Here is a 24911-nt window from a genome sequence, read left to right as displayed (position 1 = left end):
GGTGGGCATTAATGGATTGTGGGTGGGGGACGCGGCTGCGGCGAGGTAGAAAAGAACGGGAACGCATAATCACACTGCTCTTCAAAGCCTTTTTATTGATTTGGTGTTTATCTCAGCCGTAAGTTAGAATAGCTCGTGCCAATGCAAATGGTGACTCTCCTGTGCATCGTGTCTGTGATCTCCGCTGTCTCCTCGCTTCAATGGCAGTTCTTGGTGCTCACTGTATCTGCCACCAATTTCTCATTGCGGCAGACTCTGTATTGCATGGTCCACGCTCATATCTTGACCTGTTTATGATCCATCGTGCTCAAGCGCCACCGTCTGATCTCCAGCGACAACGCAAGATTTCCATATCTGTAACAGCACCAAGCATCTACGTTCGTATCTGTTCGCACAGACTGCCAGGCAGAGATCCAACGAGCTCCTCATTGATCTCGACCTTAGTCCCTTTCCAGCCCCAAGTACTTCCTATACTTCCTAAAAAGCTCCTTCTCCGAGTCGTCTTCAAGGCCAACCACCTTGACGACAACCTTGCGCTTTGTCTCGACGTCGACAACATTGTCGGTCGTGGCCTCCCCACTACTTCCCACGTTCTCATCGACTCCCGGTCTGTAACAAGGTCCGTATTCAGCCATTTCATCGCAGAAACTGCGGAGCGCTTCTTTGCGACAGCAGCCATGAGGGCAGAATAGATTTTCGACATTGAATACCAACGACTTTAGGTTTTTCATCTGAGATAAAAGCCGGTACTTCCATTTAAAACTGTTGCTTAGGCAGAAAAGGCTCCTGTCGTGGACTTCTTCTTTCATCAGTGTATGGCTCCATTGCCTTGACTTTCCGGCAGCTCTGGAGATCTTGATGTAGTAGAGCATATTGCCAGCGTCATTCAATGTCATGTGACTGGAGATGTGACGGAAATGGCGGGCGTAGCTTAACCAAAAATCATTCTCCTCTCCCATCTCCCAGTGCTCAACATAGGACAAACGCCACACATTCTTGCCAAACAGGACACTTGCCGCTTCCTCCTGGATACCTTTACTGACACCCAGAAGGGCAACGCTTGGCCAGTCTGTGGCGTACCTTATCCCCGCACATGAACGAAGATCTTGCTTCAGGTTGCACTCGACACCTAGGCGTCCGATGCACGGTTTTGCTGGTTTGCGCCAGCTTTCTTGAATCTGTTCTCTCTCGTCGATATTCGGATAAGGAATGATGTCCCCGTCGTAGATTAGGCAGTACCCGTAGATCATATCGCGAACCTCTGTTGGAAGCTTCTCGAATGCAGACATCTTGCTCTTGTGGTGAGTTGAGAGATTGAGGTGATTGGATTGAAATGCTGAACTCAATTTAGTACAGTGAGATTTGAGCAAGTGAGGTGGGACTACCTCAACACTGTAGAGTACCTCGTCAAGGATCCGCTGCAGGTGCAATGTAGCTATGTTGTGATGATTTGATGTGACCAGACAGGTGGACCTCTTGAGACTTATGGAATCAGTTGTGAATTGTGGATGAGATATGGAGGGGCAAGGTAGATGTTTTGGGTTCAGAAAGTGAGGTTCATGAGGGCGAGCACTAGCGCCAGGTCACGTGATGCCAAGCCGGAACAGTTCGATTTACTCCGAAGACATGTCAAGAGTTGCTCGTATCAACCCTATCAGCAAATCTATGCAGCATTACTGGGACAGATATCTCTCCCTTCTCTGTTGCAAGCTGGAAGCAACCAATGGTGCTATGTGTTGGAGACTAGCTTAGCTTTGCTAACATTGATCGCATGAAACCTCGATGTCCCTTGTCAGGTCTGGAGTCTAACAAATATTCTCCCCTAACGCCACATCATGTCCCATTTCAATCCACCTTCAAGCCCCAAGTTTTCCAGAAGAGCTTCTTTTCTTTGTCATTCTTCAGGCCAAGAACCTTGACATCGGTCCTTAGCTTGGTCTCCAAGTCGCGGCCTTGCTCTCGCTCTGACCTATACCACGGCCCGCTCGGTCCCAGAGATTCTACACAAATCTGGAGAGCCTCACGGCGACAGCACCAGCTTGGACAGAACAGATTTGCAAAGTCGAACGACAGAGATTTGAGATCCATTTGGCGCAGAATGTTTCTCTTCGCTATGAAAGGATCCTTCATTAAGCTCAGCTGTTCTTGGTGGATATTGGCTGTTCCTGCCTGGTCAAAGTGATCTAAGTCTTCATCTTCATCAACGCGTTCCATACTCTGCATGCTGATATCTAGAAGTTGCGTTTCATCAATATCGCGAGCGTCGAAACTGGTGACAACCTGACGAAAGTATCTGGCATACGTCTCCCACAAGCGATACTTGTCATCCTGCGCGTAAGGTCTTGGAGAGAGTCGCCAGACATTCTCGCCGAAAAGGATGCATGCCGCTTCGTCACGGATAGCAGAGTTGACACCGAGCAGAGCGACGCAAGGTTTGTCCTCGGTTTGGAAAGCTTCTCGCTTGACATGAGGATACCCCAGGAAAGCGTCGCGACCATCCTTCCGCACAGGAGGTTGTTGTGATGAAGAGGCCGTGCAATCGCTGACTTTGGACCCTCCTTTGATCTCTTCTTTCTCGTAGTCGTGGCTGGTAGGGAATGGGATTATCTCTCCGTGGTAGAGGAGACAGTGTTCGTAGATCAGATCGCGGACCTCTCTGGGCAGCTTCTCGAATGCAGACATCTTGCTCTATGGCGAGGTCAGTCTTTGAAAACAGCGAGTCTCATCTCCGGGTGCCATACGTACATGGGTTTTTTGGCGGGCAAGTGGTTTCGAGTATCCGCTCCAACGCTCAATGTCCCACCTCAACTGGGATCCCTTGGGCCTATTGATGTGCCGGTTGCGAGAACTTGGTTGGGAAGTCTCTAGTGCTACTATTCCTAAAGTGAGAATAGGGAAAGGCTGTGGCGTGAGCGCAGACTTCCGAGGCTGCCGTTGATGAAACTTGGAGGAGGAAGAGGAGTTGTGACACAAAAGACGGACTACTAGCTCGAGATCACGTGATGCCAAGGTTTTTCTCCACCGAGCTTCAGTTTCAAAAACGTTTCGAAGAATCTTGTGTTGGATCGAATGACATCCTGTTCGGCAGCAGTATGGCAGCGCTATTGCTGTTGTCTATCACCATGGCTTAGATGACTTGATTAAGATGGCTTTTGGGCACCATGCGGCACTTTCAAACCTGTGTGAACAGCGTGGTCTGATGCCTTATTGCAACTGCTTCGTCTCACCAGACAGGCCGAGTTTGGCTCACGATATGAGCAGAGAGTCTAGATTCGCCTCATCCTCCTCTACTGTGTTCTCGTTGCGCTTTATTCTCGCATACGCTGAATAAGATGTCAAGCGATTACAGTCATCTCTTAATCCCTCTTGAAAGAACGCTATGAGCTCTGCAGCATACTATTAAAAGAAGACTAACTCGTTCTATCGCTATTTCTAGATATGAAGATGTCGCTTCGCGCCCTTGAGCAAAGGCCGACCCCGCACTAAGGCACTAGACCTGCAGCTGAGTGCTCTTTCTGATCCCTTCAAATGGCTACCTAAACAACGCCTATCTTTCAACGTCTCTCGAATGTTGAGCACTTGATCTCAAGACCTATATATAATCGATGAAACATGGCAACCGTAACGCTCCCAAAGCGAAACCCACAATCGTGATCGTCGCCGGCGCCTGGCACACCCCAATCTACATCGCCCCCCTTGCAACAGCACCCTCATCGCAATCCTATCCCACTGTCCCTCTCGCCTTACCCACCTCTGGAAATGCCAATAGGGGTCTCATTAACGATGTCGCAATGATCACTTCTCGCTGGGAGGATGTGATTGGTGAACAGGGCAGAGATGTAGTCTTAGTCGTGCATTCGTACGGCGGCATATCCGGAAGTGCTGCCGCTGGGCCTTTCGTACGATCCGTGAGGGAGAAGCAGGGAAAGGATAGCAGTGTAGTTGCGATACTGTCCATGACTTCGCTAGCGATTCCAAAAGACACTTTCTATGCTGCGGGCGACCGGGGGGAAGCATGCGTCGTTTGTGATGGAGGATTTGCCTAGCATACCTTACTCCGAAACTCCACTTGCACGGAATGGCTCAATCTTAATTCCCTGAAACAGGGTCGAATCTGCAACCCCGCAAATCCCCAGGACGTCTTCTTCAACGATATGTCACCACTCGACGCTCAATTCTACGCGTCCTAATTGGTGCCGCGTGCGCTGGCATCCTTTGAGCAAATCATCGCCAATCATTGCTTCAACGACGCGGTGCCGTGTCCTGATCTGCTTTGTGAGAGAGACCATGCGGTCCCGCCGTTTGTGCAGGAGATGAACATCAAGAATATCGGTGAAGGGTGTAAGGGTGGAAAGTGTGATGCTGGGCATAGTCCTGATTTGAATCAGGTTGACTTAGTCATGACTTTGATCAAGGAGATTGCAAGGAAGGACGCTTGATGCGGAGCCAGTGCCAGGTGGATTCCGTCGGACAATTTTAACGTTCTTGGTTTCCCCTTTTTACTGGATTCTCAGTCATATTGCAAACGCCAACGATTGTGTACAGCGCGACTCATGTATCAGAGTTATGTTTGCGTGAGGTTTTTCTTGGACCTGCAATTGGAAAGAGTATGAGAATGGACAGTCTTTTTGGAGGAGACCAAATATTAGCCGCAGTTGGAGTGGTGAAAGTCCTGAGACGAATGCTTGTCTAGTTTCCTTCAAGGCTGAGAGGAGGTGAGTATGGAAGGCAGGCTGAAACCTTGACGCTTCCCACGCTTGATCCAGCCAGAGTTCAATCAAGTTCTGCTGTCTGTTGTTCCAGAGCTTGCACTGTTTCGACTTTTTCGAGCCGCAAGCCAGGACATCAAGAGATGAAGAGGTGCCAGGTCATGAAAGTACACGCAAGGTGAGGGTCAGGAGATAAAGCAATAGGACTTTTGTGGTCTATCCCTAGGTGGTCTTTTCGATTTTCGACGCAGTATACACGCCACTGTGATGAACAGGATATCAGGTTTCCACTCCAATCTCGAAAGTTTCTACCATCCGCATTTTATGGAGTCTTCAACAATTCTACCATAACTCATAGAGTCTACTTCCCTTCTGCCAACATACCATCGTTGGAAAAGGAGCCTGTATTCATCCTGGCTCATCACAGAACTACCTGGTGTCTGGTGCCGAAAAGGTTGCAACACCTGTTCGATGTTGTGAAAGATTATGCGATCGCTCAGCCCAGTGCAGAATCGCACTTTTGCCTCCATATCGTCAACTGCCTCGTCCGCGCCGATGCGGCCCGGCTCTTTCCACAACGTTTGCAGGAACCAGTACGCAGCCGCGTTGTCAGCACCGATCGATAGATCTGCCAGACCACAAAGAAACCATGCCTCCATTTAAGCTACATTGTGCTCGTCGATCGGCGGTAAGCTCAACATTCTTTCGATAATGGGATATGCCAAGTCCAGATCGCCAAGCTTGATACATAGGAAGGCGCACGAGAAGGCCAATTTAGTCCGCAATTGAATATACGATCTGCCTAATTCCCCGTCATATTGGATACGTGTTGAGAAGCCCAGCTGATGAGTTGAGCGGTCAAACCACAAGGTAAAATCATAGCCGCCTTGGTAGCCATAGCGCGCTTCGGAAAGCCGGCCCAACTCTTCCTTTTGACGGGCACGGTCGTGATGTTCGGAGGCTCGATCGATAATTTCCTGAAAATGCTTGAACGGCGACATCATTAGTGTTGCGAGCTCGACGTGCGGTGAATTCCCCTGAGCATCGGAAATCGTTGCGCGGCCGAACCCTCTGGCGTCCTTGAAGGAGTCCAGCAAGCTCTCGTGCCAAGCTCTCTTCACCTTTCCAGCGGTCAGTGCATTTAGATGCACGCGAATATCGAGCCCGCGAACATTGGCGTAAACTGTGAGAATTCTGCAGAGCCGCGGTACTGCGAACGAGGACACCAGAAGATGGATCAGATTGATCCCAGGACCAGACTGTGGGAGCCGTTGTAGGGTCACGGTCGCAGCTGCTACAGGGGCAGTACGGGTGTAAGTGGCTAACGAGACTGGTTTATCTCCAGGGAAGCCTTTCCGACCTGCTACCCACTCATTGCATAGGGCTTCGAGGAGGCTTGGTTCGATTGTGATACACACCCAAGTGTTTCCCTCATAGAAGATTTCGGAAGCTTCCTGATGGAGTTGCTGATTGACGCGTAGAATCGACAGATCAACCTTAAAAAGGTCTCTCTTGTACTTCAAGACGTCCCATCTCTCGATGCGGAGAAGGTGGTCATAAATCTTGTCGCGCAGTTCGCGAGATAAGCTCAGTAGCCCGACGCGCTCGGTTTTCACATCTCGCTGGTGCTTGGCGGGAACTGCAGGCTTGAAAACGTCAGCGACTGAACCAGGATTATTTCGAACCTCTCGTGAGAGCCTTGGTGTGTACGAATTGGCTTACTGCGTCTCTGCTCTCGCCATGAGGCACAGTTTCCGAGTTGTGTCTCCGGTCTCCGTATCCACAATCCGCCATCCTCTCTTTGCGACGTCGAGACGTCAATGCCGACTATGCCAGACACTAGATGGTGAAGGGAAATGCTAAAGATGTGTTGAGACTCAGAAGTGTTGCTACTCTTCTCCAAGTATCATGAATAAAGGTGTAGAGTATGTGATGACTCTCAGCGAGGTGTCGAGGTTGAAATCTGTCAAGATGTTGCTCCCTTAGGTTCGAGTAAGAAATTTTGTGTTGAGAGGGGAGGACTGATCTTCACACTTCGTATTTGACTCAGACTCAGCTAGCCTAGAAGATACATGAGTTTCACAGCTTGCCGCCTGTGTCAGATTGTCCCTCTATTCCCCGGCTAGGCTATTTCAGCCTTGAATCCGAAGCAGGGCGACCAATCCTGGCCATGCGACGATGGGCAGCACGGGGTTGCTACTTCAACACTTTGCTTTGTAACACTTTGCTTCTACTTTAACACTTTGCTTCTAATTCAACACCTTACTTCTACCTCAACACTTGACTCGTGTTATCGCCTGTTAGACTCCGTTTCTTCGATAAATAAGCATTTAGCAGCCTCATCATTCAGCTAGCGGAAACCTGTTTCATGTTGAGGAACCTTCAACGTATCTCGGTTGGCAACCTAAATCTCCCACTCAATAAAGCAGTCTCTTCTTCGGACTCTGCATCCATTGCATATCTCATCTTCCCAGACCCAACGCTCGAGTATGGCACCACATACAGAATCACGGGAAGCGCCACCAGTGTACAGATGTTCTGATCACCACTGGCATTTCATCCCTCACCGCGACGACTACGATCTCTTGACTTCCCCCTGGTACCGTTGGAAAGTAGTAAGTGGCTTGTTCCTCCTCCTTCCAACAACCACCCACCAGCTCCCCAAACAAGCTCGTCAACATCATACTAACAAATTTCCACAACAGCCACAAGAAGAGCAAACTCTGTTTCCCTCTGGTACCCAAGTTTACGTAAAAGGCGGCGGTGATGGGCCCTTTATCGTCAAACGCAAGATGCTCAGCGGGTTCTACGCCTTGCAGACAAGATTACCGGATAATCGCACGGCGACACATTGTTGTATGGGAAGGTACAACGTCGAGGATTACAGGTTGTGGCGGGAAGAGGAACTCAGTCGAGCGCCATGGGGTCGCAAGAAGGAGGAGATGCCACCAGCGTACGAGGCCTCGTCATCGTCCTCATCGGGACCTCCAGGGTATTACCTCGCCCGGAGTTAGAACAGATCTACGGACTCAAGCTAACATGACGGGATACAGGTACGATGATCATAAGACAACTTCTACCAAGAACTAGGGAAATCGTCGAGGCTCTCGGAAGACTAGATGGACGGCAGTGAAACAGCAGTGTTGATTTGTGGGGTACAAGCATGCGAGATCGAATACCAGTCCTAGCAGTCTGTTGAACATCATGCTGCACTGATTGCACTCGTACCATGTGTCCCCGTCCCGATCATGAGTGTTGCGTCACACCAGTGAATACCCGACTCCCATAGTTAAAGACGATACCAATGAGATATACGCTTATTTATGGGGCACTAACGCCCTTCTCATGGGCATAAGTTTGCAGTAGTAGCATTCAGTAGAAGACAAGTGAATGTGGCAAAAGTCATGCATAGGGGCGGAAGTCCTGAATGAAATCCTACGGTCCAGCCAGAAAAAAGTGACCCTGCCCACGCACTTTTCCTAAAAACATTCGTCGACCTGCAAGGGAACTGGTTGTTAAAACCCTCCATTTCAGGTGCGATGCCAGAAGAGGTTGACCCTGTCCACCGGGTTTCCCCTAAAAAGTCAACATTTTACGCTTAAGTAGAATTCACATCAACTTTCGCTTAATGAGCGTTGTGATTGGCTGAGATAGCCGAGTATTTAACGGGTAGTACGAGAACGTCTTGGCTAAAGCGCCAAGAACCCTTGAGACGAGGCCAGTCATCACAGAGGTATGTTGCTAGATGTGATTCACCATGAATTACTCCTGATGAAAATGTAGACCAACGTCCGGACACGCGAGGCAAGAAAGTAAGAGAATGATCAAAATGATTATCGGAAGCAATACGCTCTCCTAACGATGGGAGAATCCCGCTGTCAAATGTGACTCGCGAGAGCTGCTTACAGCAAGCCGGAGCGCGCTGTTGCATCCCAACTCGAAGTTCCATAGACCATGCTCTTTTCATTATTCGGTGTGTGTGCGTCAACCAAGATCATACATTTATGATTCCTTTTATCGTGTATCGCCTTTCTTGAAGTCTGTGAAGACATGACCTAGTATATCGTAAGTGAATTGGGAAGGAAACAGAGCCGGCATCTCTTAAAGACTCGTCCTCACGGCCCTTGCCATCGCCCAAGGTAGTATCCTCAATTGACCTTCTCACGGTCTCGTGCTGTGGGGCGTGCTGGAAAGTTCAAGTTAGGGTTAGGGCTATTTAAGGTTCGTTGAAAGGGCAGTTCCTTTCTTCACGCATCTTGTTCATCTCAAGCTTGAAGAGGAACCTCTAAGATGCCTGGCAGCCCGTCAGCATCATCGATTCCAAGAATTTTACTCTACCCGACATCAAAATCCGACCGCCCTGTGCAACACAGACGCAAAGCAGCGTCAGCACACAGGCCCAAGGGCAAACATCAGCAGGCCAGACGACTGTATTCCTGTCGCCATGCAAAGCAAGGGCCAAATTCTGTATCTTTTTGCGAAGCTTGAATCGGGACTGGCAGTGTCAAGTGTTGTAGAAGCGGTACTGACAAGGGTGAGACTGGCGTCAGTGAATTCTCCCGTCAGTGTCACCACTTCTTCTTCTTCTACTCCTTTGGTGTCACTAGTCTTGGTTCTAAGATCTTACATTTCTCCTGTACTACCTAGTATGGTTCTTTCCACTCAGCAATGTAAGCTTTACCCAAGCTTACAATAGGCCGATATCTTTTCCATATCATGTTTTTCAAATTTACGTAATTCTTTATGCAGGAATCGAGTACGATGCGCCGGCACCATTGCGGAAGCATTTGTCTCTTAGCATTGATTTTTTGGTGGTGGTCAGGCAACTTTGGCCAGGGTCGTCAGTCTTGACACCTCGGGGCTTCAGCTTGCTCGATTATGGAGTATGGAGTAAGCTTATGGAGAACCCACCTCCAAGGAAGATGCCCGAGGATCTCCAAGCGTGCCCAAGCTCCCGCATACTCCGCTTACTGTTACCGAAAACATCCCGCTTTCCCTCCCAATCAGGAAACATTTTCTGCACTATTGCACATGTTTATGCAGCTGATCTCGTTTATATGCAGCTTACTCCTTCTAGTTCCTGACCGCTCACAACTCAAATCTCGAAGCCATAATCTTTCACGCCCCAAGCCCCACGCCCAATGGACCTCCCGCATAACAATCAACTATCGTTTCCCAAAATAGGGGCAGTCGCTTCTCGCTTCTGCTTCTCAGCTTGCTTCATGCAGCTTACATGAAATATTCCCCGCGTTGCCAAGCGGGGCAGATGCAGGTATAAAACCATGACCATGTCGCATTGGCTTCCCATCTTTCTCCTGCAGGACCCGCATTGATCGAGACCTGCAAGCACACTTTACAACTGTGACAGCCTGTGACAAGCCAAAATGCACGTCACCTTCATATTGACGGCAGCTGCCAGCCTTATAGTAGTCACACTGGCAGGTACATGCAACCAAGACAATTGTTATAGAGCCCTCGAGCACTATCAAGAATCCACCTCTTCCAGCTTCTGCAAGCAGTACCTGAAAACATCGTACGCTCAACCCTTCCTCCACCACCACCTCGAGACATCAACTAACCACCTCCTCAGCACCAAAACCGCACCAAGCGGCATCGCAACCTGCGGCCCTTCCGTACATACAACCCCCCCTCATACACTCTCTCCCACCCTACTAACCCGCCCCACCAGCGCATCTCCAGCGCCTGCAGCTGCCTAACAACCACCACCCCGCCCCCCATCACCACAACCAGCAGCAGCAGCACCTTCGACACCTCAACCTGCACCCCGCAGTCCATCTCCGCGTGCCCCACCGCCCCCGACCCCTGCTGCGCCTTCATCTGCGCCGAAGCCCAAGTCCCCTTCGACGTCTGCTCGCCCAACAACCGCACCGTCCTGGCCCAATGCTCGCAGTGCTCCTACCCGACCACGACCGCCACCCCGCCCAAGAAGACGACGACGGCAACCTCGGCCCCCAAGACGACGACGACGACCGCGCCGCCCAAGACGACGCTGAGCAGCAGCGTGGCCACGACGGCGCCGGCGAGCTTCCCCTTCCCGACGTCGACGTGCACGGGCAGGCTGCTGAGCATTGCGGGGTGTCCGACGCCGTATGATCACTGCTGCCAGTATGTGTGCGAGGAGGCGCAGGTGCCGTATGATGTGTGCTCGTTGACGAACGGGAGTGGGGAGTATGCTGTGTGTTCGAGCTGTCCCTCGCCGACGCCGACTTGATTTTCTGTTTTCTTTCTTCGATTTCCAAGCTTTCTTGGGACGTGTACGCGAAGGCTCGGATTTGTGCCGGGTGGTGGTCGTCTGAGATTGTAAAAGAAATGATGATAGGGTTGGTAATGAAATTGGATGACGCTCGTATCTGAAAGTCTCGACGAATTCGTGCACATGAGCGAAGAATCCACACACAGGCTCCCTCTCGCAGAACCTTCCATTTACGTGCCAACTACTTTCGCCACCTCCTACCCTCCTAATCAGCTCAGTCCCGTCTCCAAAGCACACTCAGGACCCAGAACAGCCTCACTCCGCTCTGCTCTCCTCGGCAAATAGAATGCATTCCCCAGTACAGGGAAAGATATCTGTATGGTATGCGACGCTGATCAACCAGGCAGCATCTCATCATCTACCCATCCATCCACAAAACGCAACACTCACGTCGTGCGAATTCAGCATCCCAAATGGCAGACTTCAAACAACCATCTCTGATGGAACAGGGTCTTCTTGAAGCTGTTCCTCCCTCCTACGCACCGTTTTCTCATTTCCATCTCCCGTATCTTCTTCCCTTCCCGCTTTGTCCCAGATGCCGCTTTTCTCAAATCCGCTTCCCACACATTCCTAATCCTATCCATTCATCCATCCATCCATCCATCACCTTTTCCCCCTTCCCTCTTCCCTCCCCACAACACACCACACCACACACGATCGTTCCCATCCGCCTACCGCATTATCCACGGGAAGAAAAATGCGTAGCTGGAATGGCTCATAGGTACACCCCAGAAGAGCGATTTGATTATCCAATTGTTCCAATTTTTCTATCCGTGTTTGTTGAGGCTCGAACGATCCAAGTCCGGAAAGGCGGGCGAGTATAGATATGTGAGAAAGAAGAAGAAGAAGAAGAAGACGAAGAAGAGAATGCCAAAACCACGGAGCGTAGCCGTGCCGTGGTGACCCAGAAAACCGAAAAGGGAAGATGTTAAGCTGGAGCTCGAGCTCGAGCCAGAGGGGCTGCTACTGGTAGGTAGGGGAAGCGGGTGCTATAAGATAGCAAGCACATATACATGAACAAATAAATAAAGAAATAAAGAAGAAAGAAGAAGAATACGAAAATCGTAAACACTACACCTCCATTCCCAGCATCTCCTTCCCCCAAACCAGAACCGCCGCCCACGTTTTCGAAAAAAAGGTCCCAATAGCCTCATTGGTGTTCAACCCAGAACTCCTCTCTCATCCAAGGCCGTCCTGCGAAGCTGTTTGCTATCCAGAAATGCAAACGCAAATGCCTGACGCACAGCTTCGCTATCGGATCGCCGAGCCTTTCTTTTCTTTTGCTCAATCTATTGAAAAGGGACAATACATGCACAGAGTTCTCAAACTACTAGCGTGAAGCACCTGATACTATCTAAATATGATTTGAAGATGAGCGAGTAGAATAGTAAGGTTTCATTAAGATATCGTTAAAATAGTAAGAATGCATAAAATAAAGAAATAGAATAACTTCATAACGTCTTGCAACCGCGCTCATACTCGCTCATGTATAGTAAGCGTTTTGAGTCTTCAGACCCAACGGAAGGGGAGATGTCAGGCAGCTACAACAAGTCACCATTCTCGAGAGAAGTCAGTCTCGCAGTGCCCCGGATGCTGCATGCCTGCATCAACAAAACAGCCCAGATGGCAGCCGCCACAGTCCCTCCACCATTCCCCCAGCCTCGGGGCTACCGGAAAGGGCAAGTCCATCACATCAGAATCTTTTTTCCTTCTCACTTCTCCATGCGTCATCTTTCGGCACCGCCGCAACGTTTTCGACGCAACGCGCTGCTAACCCGATTCATCCTCGGCGCAACCGCCAAGCCTTTCTGCGCGACACAGCCCTACGCTAAGCTGTTTCGGGGATGCACCTCGCGAAGCTGACGGAGATGAGATAAATACCAGTCTCTCTCGCTGTAGCTACATGCTTCCAAAGCTTGCGGCAGACGCTCCAGACGTAATGGCTACGAGGTGTGATACTTATGGGGGCAAGGTTGCGCCGGGGGGAAATGGCGGTGCAGATGGAAATCTGCTGCCCTTCCTGATATATATATTCGACATCCCTCGCGCAAAACGGAGGAGCTTCACAGAATCAGATTTCCTCGCATTCGTTCGACCTTCTCACAAGAACAGCTCACATCACCGAAACCGAAGCCAAAACAAACAGCCACCAACAACGCCCACGTACCTTGACAGCGCCCAACATCTTCCACAATGCCCTCCCCTTCCGAATCCCTCGACATCGCCGAATTGGCCATTTACCTGCCTCTTCTATCCCTTACGCTTTTCGTCGTCTTCCGCCATGGTATACATCGCCAATCAGGCTGGATCTACCTCGCCATATTCTGCCTCATTCGGATCATTGGCGCTGCTCTAGGCATCGCAGCAGAGAAGAAGCCGAGCAAAGTCAGTGATCTGGAGTGGAGCGCGATATTGGGCAGCGTTGGGATAAGTCCGCTGCTATTGGCAAGTTTGGGGTTGTTGAAGAGGATGTGAGTGTCATGCCTGGGAGCAGAGATTGTCTAGCAGAGGCTCACAGGATGGCAACAGAACCGATGAGACCACCAAAAGGGTTCCAACGGAAGGTGCGATCCAGGAACGGAGCCGATTCGAGACTGTGGTATCTTATACCATTCTAGGCAGGATGTAAGTCGATCCTTCGAGATGTCAACGTAGCCGTCTAGAGGAAAGCAAGACTGAATTTTCTCCTCCAGATTCGGCAGACTCGGTGTGCATCAGTTTGCGACATCCTACCGCAGCCGCTTCCTCCAGCTTCTACAGATCCCTGCCGCAATCGCGCTCATCATCTGCATTGTTGGTGGCTCCGACTTGACCGACAGCTCAATTTCCGAACAGAGCACAGGAAAGAGTCTGATCAAAGCCGGCCTCATCATCTTCCTGATCATCTATATCTGCCTCTTTCTCCTCATTGCCAAGAGCGCAAGCCAAATCAACGGCCTTCCCTCTGGGGAGAAGCGAGTTCTATCAGCATTAATAGTAGCGCTGCCACTCCTCGGTGTTCGCATCCTCTTCAGTCTCCTCGCATACTTCTCGACAATTTCGACATTCTCCCCAATCAACGGAAATGTTCTTGTACGAGCATTCATGGCAATCTTCGAGGAGATCCTGATAGTCATCGTGTATATCTTGGCTGGCATTTTGGTGCCTAAGTTTGGCAACGCGAAAATGGACGACACCAATTTCGAGATTCAGCATCTGGAAACGAGAGCGAGCACGCCAGCTCGGCACGCTCCACAGCAGGGTTCTCGGGTCGTGGTCTGAGGCAGACTTTGAGCTACACTCCCAGTAGTGATCATCGGAAGAATCGACAGTCTCCCAGCCGTCCGTTTCCTCGCATGCCATTGCTGTCCATGGCTTTGGTCGAACTGGAATGGGCCCGAACTCGGGCTCTAGAAAGCATTGCAATCCATGTTGAAGATAGTGCTTGTGGATAGCACGTCGGCGGAAATTTTATGGTCTTAGTTGCTTCTGGTTTGAAACGATAGAGTCGAGGCTCAGATTGCTTGTCCTGACCGGTGTCCCCGCATCGGATGACTCGATGCCTCATTTGTCAGTACCATAGAATGCATAGAAATCCCGAGACATTCCTAGATCCGAATCGCATTAGTCTGGGCCTGGGTTCTCATACCCAGACCTACCAGATGAATATAGCACGCGCTTAGTTGCCTTTTTGCGGGAATCACCATTCATCAAGCACCTCGTCTGCGCGCGCTGTCTCGAATTTATCCCACGCCGTGATCTCTCTTTTGGTTCTTAAAACATTAGCCAAAGACTCGGCTTGTTTGATGCCCATGAGCCGTCCAATCAGTGCAAGCCGGGTAATGATCCAAGCACGTATTCCGGTAAGACATTGATCCATCGTTGCAACAAGGTAGAAAGGCCATAGCAGAGATGCCCCTGCCGCAGCTCTTGGGAGCCGGGACGAGTACACGGACGAGTTTGAGGCTCCCAAGATGAAGGGAGCACTTGCACAAATGTCGTAAGCAAGATTTGCAAGTAGAACCTTGGATTGGCGTCGTTGTGATTGGTCAAGGGCTGGATTCGGCATGGAGTTGCGACTAAGCCAAGTCGTGATCACTTGCTGGGTGAGGATGCGAGCGCAACGGTATACATTCCAGACTGAAAGGGCCCACGTGCCTTTGTAGACGTGATACGTGTTGGAGAAGACATTTTCGGTGTTGGGGCTCTGTTTAATCGAGTAAGAGAAGGCTGGTGGAAGGCTGTTCTTCCAATCTTCCAGATCAGAGTCAATAAAATTCGCCAGTGTGACGACTCCAATGTCGTTGGTTTCTGGTCTATCTACAGCAGCTCGCAGAGCGCAAAGGCGCCCAATTATTTGGATTAGCTGCCTCTCGGGTACCGCCTTCTTGGTTTCACCTTCAGCAGCAATCTCAGCCCATTCGATGACATCCGGAGGGATCATTTGACGCCTTTGGAGGCAGTCGATGAGCTAGATCATAACAGTCAGGTCAAAGCGTTCTATTCATCCTGAAATCAATGGCTTACAATCTGAACAACTAGATTGTCAAAAAGTTTGCGCCCAACCTTTGTTCGCAATTGATCCGTTCCACGTAGGCGCACTAGCGCAGTAGCTCCATTGACGTGGTTGGTCCAAGACCTCATAGACTCAGGATTTGAACATGTGACAGTCTACGCAATGGTCAGAACAGAAAACGGAGAAATCCTTGAGCTAGGACATTACTTCAAACAAACCGAGCAGCATAACAGCCATCAACGTCTGGTCTGTGCTTACTTCTTTCGAATCTTGAATGGAAGCAGTGATGGCACGCAATACCCTCGCATACTTTTGACCCGCCGCGACCATAAGTTCCGGCGCCTGCTTCACGTTCGAGATGCCCGCCAAGCCTATGGCTTCGATGATCTTGGGCAGAGCATTGAAGGAGGAGTCTTGCCGATAGACCGTAGGCAGCACGTCAGAATACGTTGTCAGAGAGGCAGGGTCCGCAGGGACGAAGTTGTGGAAGAAATAGTAGGTAGCCTCGTCTTCTAGTGGAACGGAGAGGGTTCGGATAGTGACCTTTGTGCGTTCTACCATTTGGACAGTTGCAGCGGAGAAATCGATGGCAGGATTCCTGACATCGCCATCTCCCGTGAGTTCTATAGGGCGTATTGGAGATACAGGCATGCTAATCTCCCATTTAGTCCCCGTCTGAGCCTTGGCCACGACTTTGCTGGTCTCATTGCGAAAAACCGCATCCTGCTCGGCCCGGTATCCTGGGCATTCTCTGTGAGCCCTTCGACATTGGCCACAATGCGGTCGAGTTTGGTCACACTGAAATCGTTAGGTGTGCGGGTTTTCTACGGAAAGAAACATGGAGTTGGACTAGAGTCTCTTTTTTTTTCGGAAATCGTATATTCTCGCTTATGCACGCACCTTTGTTCTCTTGGCCCGGCACGGAGCACAGCCCTTGCTAGGTCTGCCGCAGTACACCATTCTGGTGAGGCAAGCGTGACGTTCCTGAGGACAAAGGCCAAAGTGAAAGGCCGTTAGAGCAGATCAAAGAGACGTTTGAAGAAACAGTACTCTCGTTGAAGACAAGGAAGCGAGCTTTGGCGATGAAGATAGAATTCGACGGGCAGCAGCAGCAACCGTCATGGTGTTTTTCCCTGCGTCCTCCTCAGCATCATCATTCGCTTACAGAGGTGATATATAGAAGCAGGACAAGTCATGATGAGAAAAGATATTGCTTTGAGTCATCATGGCTCAGCTCACGATGGTGAGCGGTGGAGATGGATTTCTCAGCTTTGTGCAGACGCCGTTGAGGCTAGCCTGTTTGAGGGTAACCCAATGTAGGAATACCAGAGCGCAGTGCTGTCCGCCGCCTCGAAACCACTCCATTGAAACTTGTGTGCCACCAGAGATAGTAGACGTCACAGCACTCGCAATGGGTAGAAGATATTAATCCTCCATGGAGGCCGGCTCCTCAAGAATCTTGTTACTCCTATCTATGTAGCTTTCACCAGCCAACGTCTTCGAGCCACCATGACTCCGACTGCTCGTTACGCACTGATAGAGTCCCCATGTTTTGTGCTATCCGATAACCTCCCACATGTAACAAATCCATTTTTCCTACTACCCCTCGTACCATCTCCACCACTACTCCACTCCCACCATCAGTATATATAACAGAATAAGGTAGGGCTGAGCTTGAAAACCTTGAATTTGTATGTGCAGCCAATCATAAATTCGGGTTCTCTACGCTTTTTGGTTAGATCGGCTGAGTCATTGCGGGTAGATAAATTAGCGTCCGCAACCATCAAAATATCGCCCTCCCGCGCCTCCCTTATCAAAAAAATAGGTGTACATTATTGACACATAGAATAACTTTTTTGTTTTCTATTAAAATTTTGAGATTCTTTTTTTTAAATTATAGAACGAAATATGGGCTTTTAGATAAAAAAGGAATTCTTAAATTTGGTCTTATAATTATTAAAGCGCAAGGAATTCAAATATCGCTCACCAAAGTTCGCTTATCAAAGTTCGCTCCACAGCCCTGATCAAAAAACAGGTGCACATTATTTGATTTTAGAATAACGTCCATGATCGGATAACGAGAATGACTGGGCTTCGAGAATCTTAGTAAGCATATATAAAACTTAGTAGTCTAACCGCATATAGTATAGATTTATTAGTAAGGGTCTTTCTACAAAATAACAAAGTTTAAATATCTACCCCGCTACCCCTTTATCTCTTCTTCGTCTCTTCTATTACTAGTCTAATATCTAGCTTATAATACTTAATTAAATAATTATAACTTAGAAGAAGTCTTCTAAGACTATTACTCTCGAAATTTATATAACTAAAATAATAGAATTATAATAGAAGAATCCTACTTAGAAACTTAGTAAGCTCGCTATCGAATTTAATATTCTTATATTTTTATTATATACTTATATCTATAGCTGAAAGACTTATATATAAGAATTAAAGCTATAAAAGTATTTTATTTAAGAAGAGAAGAATATTCTAGCTAGCTAATATATGAAATTAATTAAATAAAAATACTTATCTAGAGTAAACGCTCTATATACTATAGTCTTAGAACTTCTTTAGATAAAAATAGAGGATATAGATATACGTATAAATAAACGATAAACGAAACGATTTCTAAAATATAATAGTTAATTGAAAACTATATATAGTAAAGTATTAGATAATAATCGAGCGAAGATTATATATCTCGAAATAATTCGTTATTAATTTAGTCTCCTAGCTAGCGTTATTATTAAATACGAGATTCTTATAGAAAATATCTATAATTTTAATAAGAAAGGGATTTTTATAAGTATAATCTCTAAAGCGAAAGTTATTATAAAAATTAAAGATAAACGTCGATTTAAGATTTAGTTAGAAAATCGAGAATTAGTTATAATTATTAAGGCTATTAACTCTATAAGATAGATTATTTTATTAACTCTTATCTTTAAAAATAAAAATTAATAAAGTAGCTAATAGAAATAGAATTTTATAAATAAAATAAAGATAGCTATTAGTTTATAAAATTAAATAAATTTAAAGCTTACTATAGAGTAGCTAATAGAAGTCTTTAATCCCACTATTAAAGAAGTAATATACGATATTATATATCGACTATTAGTTCTAGATAGTTATAATAGTTATATTACGTAGTAATTCGTTATAGTATATTATACTCGAAGAATTCTTTTCTTATATTTATCTTCTTATACGATATATCTATTAGTAAATATCTAGATATATAGTTACTACTATAATGAGATCTATTATTAAATATAATAGTCTTAATAATATCTAAGAAAGAAGAATATCTATATATAGAGAATATCTTTATATACTTATAACTAGATCGAATAAGTACTAGTAATAGCGAGTATTAAGTCGTTTTAATACTAGTAAAAATAGAAAATAAGGCTATTTATATATTATATTTCTTCTCCGTAACTTCTATAACTGTAATTACTCTCTCTACTATAGTAAGTATAAATTCGATTATAATAGGCGTATTTCTAGTAATACTACGCTAAGACGACTTTCTATTAATTAATATTAGTATCTTATCTTTTCACTTAGCCTTCTAGATTTAATTCTAGATAATTTATATTCACTAGATATTATAGTACGTTATATTCTTTATCCTTTATTATTAAATTAGCTAAATTCTTATCTCCTCTAATTTATAGAATCTCGATAATCTCTCGTTATTTATATAACTATCTCAGATATAGAATATCTATTATTAATCTTTTCTCTTATATTATTTCTAGCTTAATAAGATATTCATATAGAGATTTTAAGTCTATATATATAGAAAGAGATATCTTTCTCTAGAGAGTATTAGAGAAGATTTAATTTAGAGTAAATTTTATAATAGCTATAACGTCGAATCTTAGAGATAATATATAAAGTTCGAAGGCTAATATACTTCTAATAACTCGATAATATTTAATTAATTATTAATAAATAATATTAGCCTTATTCTAAGCGTTAGCTAGGACTATTATATAATTAATTTAAGAAGAGAGATCTTTATTATTAGCGAATAACGAATTCGTAAAAACTATGATTCTTAGAGATGTTATATCTAACTTAATAAATATAAAGCCTCTTTCTTTTATTTATTATAAAAGATAGCGATTTAGATATTAAGTATTCTCATATATAAACTTTATAATCTAGACGATATATAATAAAGCGAATATCGCTTATAACTATAAAATAGTAGCGATATATACTTCTTATACTCGCTAGACGATGTACTATTCTTTTATAAACGATTTTATAAGTAATTAAATCTTCTTCGCTTATCTAAATTAGCTAATTCTTATATTATTCTTGAGAGTAATAACGAATCTATTAAATTCGAGAGATTATTTTAAAGTGAATCTCTTATATAGCTTAGTTAATAGTTTAGCGGCGTATAATTCTTATAATTCCATATTCATAAACTCGGTGATATCGACGATAAAAGAGTTATCGGTTTATAAGTTAATAATTACTATTATATCGTTATTAAATAATAAATAAGTATCGAATATAGACGAGATTATTTTCAGCTTCTTTATATAGTATTTATAATATATCTAAAATTAATAGATATCGAACTTAGTAATTTTATAGAGAGGGAGAATAATACGAAATATTATTCTCGATAATAGTTTTATTTTAGCTAGAATTAAAATAAAGATATCTCTAATTAATTCGAATTAAGATTATATATATATCTAAGTAATATCGCGTAGATATAGAGATAGCTATAAGATAGCTAATAATAAAGCGATAATAAGTTATTAACTAATTCGTTAAATAATAAAGGCCTAAATAAGAATCTTATACTTCTTTAAATTATTAAATACTTATACTACTAATCGCGACTTCTCGAAGACTTTCTCGATACTCTTATTCTTAATTTAATTTATAAAATAACTACTAAATATTCGTGCTTTTATAAAGATATCTTCGATCTTTATAATCTTAAATACCCCCTTTTTAAATAGTTTACTAAATTCTTTTTATCGAAATATCTAGAAATTCGATAAAGATAACTATAGTATAGACTTAGATATATAGATCGTAATATTAATAGAATTTCGAAAATAAGCGAGAATATATTAATATCGAGAAGGGTTATAACGTAGTAAAGCGTCCTAAAAAGAGTCTTAATAATCTTTATTATCGTTATTTTCGTATTAAGTATTATCTAATTATAAAGATTCTTATTCGAGAAGCTTAAGAGACTTAATTAAGGTATCTATTTTTTTTAAATATAGCTTAATAATAATAACTCGAAAATTAGTAGAATTATTTAATAATTCGATAATATATATCTCTCGAGAAGTGACTAGCAATTTATATAGTTTAATCTATTTCTTTTAATACGTTCTCTAGATTAGTATCGAGAAATTAATTAAAATATTATATATTCTTATTATCTAAAAGTCGTTTCGCTAATATAAAGTATTATTAATCTATCTCTTAGCGTAAAGTTTTATAACTTCGATTATTACTATATTAATAGCTTTTACTCTCTTAATAATAGATAAAATTAATATATTATCGTTTATAATATAAGAGAAGATTCTAAAAACTAGTAATATAAGAATAAGATTATTATATTCGACTATATCGTTAATAGCCTTAATAATCATTTATAGATAAATCTTCTTCTTAATATTTTAATTCTCTAGTTTTATAATAATTATCGAATAGGCTTATCTTAATAGAGTATAATATTATTCTATTAGATCGATAGAATTAGCGATTTTAACTAATACGCATTTTATTTAAATACTTAGAGTTCTAGCGTTTTATCTAAACTCGATATTATTAAAATTAATCTTAGCGTTATAAATAATAATATCTAAAGATTTAATATATACGTCTATCTAGTATAGTCTAAGTATATTCTATATATAAAAGATAGTTATATTTATTAATTATCGAGCGACTTAAAATAAAATTTTCTTATTAATAACTTATAGAATTAGACTATTATTAATATAGAGAATATCGATAATAATTATATAGTTAAAATAGATATTATCCTTATTCTTAAATAAGAATTTAAAACGATCTAGAAATTAAGAATACTTTTAATAGAGTATATAGAACTTAATAATTTATTTAAGTATATAACGATATTCGGAATCGTCGTAGCTAGCTTTCTCTAAGATTCGAATAAATCTATTAATTAAGAAATAATCGAATCGACGATATAATTAATATAACTCGATATCGATTAGATAATTAATTAATATAAGACTCTATATTAAGAATAGATATTTATAAAAGCGAATAATTAAAATTATAAAATTATTTCTTAAAATAACTTAATTCTTAAGATTATTTAGATAGATCTCTAATCTATCTATATCTTAAATATATAGTAAAAATAGAGTATTAATTTATATTACGTAGAAATCGACTCGACTAATAAATAAATTTATTATAAGTTTTCTAATTAATGCTACTATTTCAATTTTAAATTAAGTAATAATACTACTAGTAGTAATATTTAGTTATATATTAAATTCCCTTATATAGACTTTTACTTAATTATATTTAATAGTAAATATACGTATAACTTCGATATCTAGTATAATATTATAAAACTATTTTAAGATATATTAATTAATACTAAGAAAGTTATTAGACTTAATAATATTATAATATATAAAATAATTAAAAAGCTTTAAGTAATATATTTAGGCTTGGTCTAATATAACTATAAAAGTAGTTATAATAAAGTTTTCGATCTCTTTTAAATCGATTTCTTAAACGTTAAGAGTTAAGATCTCGAAATCCTCGATCTTATTCTTCTAATCTTTAAACTCTTAAATATAAAAGTTATATCGCTTATTAATCGAGTCGATAAATCGCTTAGCGAACTTATTTCGAGACTTCTAGCGTTTTTTATCGATATACTTAATTAACTAATAGCGTATTCTCTTATAAATAAAGCACTTCTAAAAGTTATTTATTTTTAAAGACGATTTACTATAATTATTTTAATTTAGAGGCTAATTTAGAGGTCGATTAATATAATATTTTTAATTAGTAAAGTATATTATAGATCTAAGTAATTTAAATCTCTTAGCCTTTATAACTTCTTCGTGATTCTCGATTATAGTATAAATATTATTAATTAGTCTCGTAATTATAATTGTCTATTATAGGATTATAATACTATATATAGAGATATTACTATAAGAGATAACTATCTTATTCTAAAGTGCTATATCTAATTGAAATTTATAATCTAGCTCTCTTTAGATTTAGCGAAGTTATTAAATTATCTTATTAAAGATAGTTCTCTTATTCTTTTCGAGACTAGCTCGGAGTAAGTCTCTTAGACTAATGCTATTTCACTTACGAAGTATAAAATAACAATATTCTTCTCTCTCGAAATAGCTCTAAAATTAATCGAAGAGTTATTAAATAATAAGATTAATTTCTTAATAATTAGAGTAGTAATACTCTAATATTATAGATTTTAGTATAATTAAAAATACTATTTAAAGAATCTATTAAGGAATCTCGGCTCTCTTATAAAAATTTATAAAAATTATAAATTTATAGCTAAGACTCTCGATAAGACTCTTATTATACTTCTTCTCGATAGTATATAATTTAGCTAGAGTAGTAAGTTTCTTATTATAGTCGTAGTTTTATTTAATATTAAAGTTTTAAATAACTTTATAAGGCGAGGGTAGTAGGTGTAAGACTCGATAATTTAAATCGTAGGCTAGTGTTAAGAGAAGAATTAAAGTAGAATTCTTCGATCGATAAAACGATTACGGGGGAAGAGGAATAGTATTTTTTAATCGATAAGATTAATAATAAGATAATTACAAGGAGAGAGAAATAGTATTCTTCGATCGATAAGGCTAATAAGACTATTACTGAGAAGAGTAATGCTTTAATAGAGAACGGTTCTCGTCATTCAATAATTATAAGATTTCTTCTTAGATTATATTCATCAATAATTCGACTATTGAAATCCCTCGTCCTTTTTTAATATAGACTCTATTATTTTATAGATAGTTTTATAAGCTATATTACTAGTCTTTAAAAAGGGCCTTAAAGTTCTCTTTAGCGAATTATCGAAATTCCTTAATAAAGATATCTAAGAGAGACTCTTATTTGTTTTTATTATAGTCTTATATTCTCCAATAAACGAATTATTCGATTCTCTTATCGATATTTATTAAATTAACTCCTTTAGATAGTATATTCTTTAATTATTATAGAGTTATAATATTAGGCGATATCTCTAAAGAATTAGATTTCTTATTCTTAAAGTCTATTTTAAGTATGTGTTATGTGTTAAACTAGTGTGAAGCTTAATGATATTTAATGTTTTTCGGGTGTTTTCTCTATTCTCTACTGAGTAGAAGTCGTAGAAATTATAGAAATTATAGTTTTATTTAATCGAATCGTTATAATAAGCGAAATCGATTAAGTAATATAGAATCGTGTAAAGTATTACGGCGATATCGAGACGAACTTTCTTTAAGAGTATAGTCTTACTAATCTATATATTAGTATTAAAGTATACTAATTAGTATTAATAAATATCTAAATATATAGTTACTACTATAATGAGATCTATTATTAAATATAATAGTCTTAATGATATCTAAGAAAGAAGGATATCTATATATAGAGAATGCCTTTATATATTTATAACTAGATCGAATAAGTACTAGTAATAGCGAGTGTTAAGTTATTCTAATAATATCTCTTATAGTTACTTAACGTTACTATTTTTAAACTACTATAGAAAGTATACGAGAATATCGTTAATAAAAAATTCGAGCTTAATATAGACTCTATTAATAAAGATCTATTTATTAATCTTTATATCTAAGTATAAGAGTATATATTCTATCTCAAAGTAATTTAAGTAGACTTTAAAGCTATTAATCTTATATTATTATATTCTTAAAAGATATATAAGCGTCTACCTTAGAAAGATTCTTTTATAACTTTAGAGCCAAAGCTACTCGAGCCCGAACGATTATTATTAAAGACTTTAAAAACTATATAGTAACTACGACTTTAAATAAAGCTTCTTAAGATTACACGTTAAAGTCTTATAGTAGAACTTCGACTTTATAAGCTTAAAAAGAGATCTATTAAGCTTTATATCAATAATATTCTTCTAAATTAGCAAAATTAACTATTATTTAATAAGAACCGAGTTTAAAAGATTAAATCTATCTCTCGAAGATTAATATTAAATAACGACCGTCTTATAACTAAAGAAGCCGTATTTATATAGCAAATTACGATCTTTAAAAAGAAGTGAGATTAGATAAAGAAGATACGATATCGAATTATAAAGAAGAAATATTAGAAGTATTTACAAAAGAAGAATATTTATCGAAAAATACTTCTAAAATATAAGTTTATTATTCTATATTATAGG

General features: G+C 41.7%; 8 protein-coding genes across 8 annotated transcripts; 4 read left to right on the top strand and 4 right to left on the bottom strand.

The window, feature by feature from the left end:
• Window positions 1-440: 440 nt before the first annotated feature.
• On the bottom strand, window positions 441-1289 carry HO133_004113 (uncharacterized protein; the record flags this gene model as incomplete). Its single annotated transcript, XM_037295032.1, has 1 exon — window positions 441-1289. One exon carries the CDS (start codon window positions 1287-1289, stop codon window positions 441-443), a length of 849 nt encoding a protein of 282 aa, XP_037149079.1.
• Window positions 1290-1845: 556 nt separating this feature from the next.
• On the bottom strand, window positions 1846-2682 carry HO133_004112 (uncharacterized protein; the record flags this gene model as incomplete). Its single annotated transcript, XM_037295031.1, has 1 exon — window positions 1846-2682. The coding sequence occupies one exon, from the start codon at window positions 2680-2682 to the stop codon at window positions 1846-1848; it is 837 nt and encodes a 278-aa protein (XP_037149078.1).
• Window positions 2683-3605: 923 nt separating this feature from the next.
• Window positions 3606-4046, top strand: HO133_004111 (uncharacterized protein; the record flags this gene model as incomplete). Its single annotated transcript, XM_037295030.1, has 1 exon — window positions 3606-4046. The coding sequence occupies one exon, from the start codon at window positions 3606-3608 to the stop codon at window positions 4044-4046; it is 441 nt and encodes a 146-aa protein (XP_037149077.1).
• Window positions 4047-5368: 1322 nt separating this feature from the next.
• Window positions 5369-6503, bottom strand: HO133_004110 (uncharacterized protein; the record flags this gene model as incomplete). The annotated part of the gene is made up of 2 exons (XM_037295029.1): window positions 5369-6355; window positions 6432-6503. The coding sequence occupies 2 exons, from the start codon at window positions 6501-6503 to the stop codon at window positions 5369-5371; spliced, it is 1059 nt and encodes a 352-aa protein (XP_037149076.1).
• A 695-nt stretch (window positions 6504-7198) lies between these two features.
• On the top strand, window positions 7199-7723 carry HO133_004109 (uncharacterized protein; the record flags this gene model as incomplete). Its single annotated transcript, XM_037295028.1, has 2 exons — window positions 7199-7324; window positions 7415-7723. 2 exons carry the CDS (start codon window positions 7199-7201, stop codon window positions 7721-7723), a joined length of 435 nt encoding a protein of 144 aa, XP_037149075.1.
• A 2887-nt stretch (window positions 7724-10610) lies between these two features.
• HO133_004108 (uncharacterized protein) lies at window positions 10611-10823 on the top strand (the record flags this gene model as incomplete). The annotated part of the gene is made up of 1 exon (XM_037295027.1): window positions 10611-10823. One exon carries the CDS (start codon window positions 10611-10613, stop codon window positions 10821-10823), a length of 213 nt encoding a protein of 70 aa, XP_037149074.1.
• A 2353-nt stretch (window positions 10824-13176) lies between these two features.
• HO133_004107 (uncharacterized protein) lies at window positions 13177-14244 on the top strand (the record flags this gene model as incomplete). The annotated part of the gene is made up of 4 exons (XM_037295026.1): window positions 13177-13454; window positions 13513-13547; window positions 13602-13608; window positions 13677-14244. The coding sequence occupies 4 exons, from the start codon at window positions 13177-13179 to the stop codon at window positions 14242-14244; spliced, it is 888 nt and encodes a 295-aa protein (XP_037149073.1).
• Window positions 14245-14662: 418 nt separating this feature from the next.
• Window positions 14663-16600, bottom strand: HO133_004106 (uncharacterized protein; the record flags this gene model as incomplete). The annotated part of the gene is made up of 4 exons (XM_037295025.1): window positions 14663-15433; window positions 15490-15633; window positions 15737-16218; window positions 16579-16600. 4 exons carry the CDS (start codon window positions 16598-16600, stop codon window positions 14663-14665), a joined length of 1419 nt encoding a protein of 472 aa, XP_037149072.1.
• Window positions 16601-24911: the final 8311 nt, after the last annotated feature.

This window comes from Letharia lupina (genome assembly GCF_014066315.1).
Source record: "Letharia lupina isolate WasteWater1 chromosome Unknown contig_19, whole genome shotgun sequence".
Taxonomy (NCBI): Eukaryota; Fungi; Ascomycota; class Lecanoromycetes; order Lecanorales; family Parmeliaceae; genus Letharia; species Letharia lupina.
Note: the sequence above shows the minus strand (reverse complement) of the source record. Positions and strands in the feature narration are given on the sequence as shown.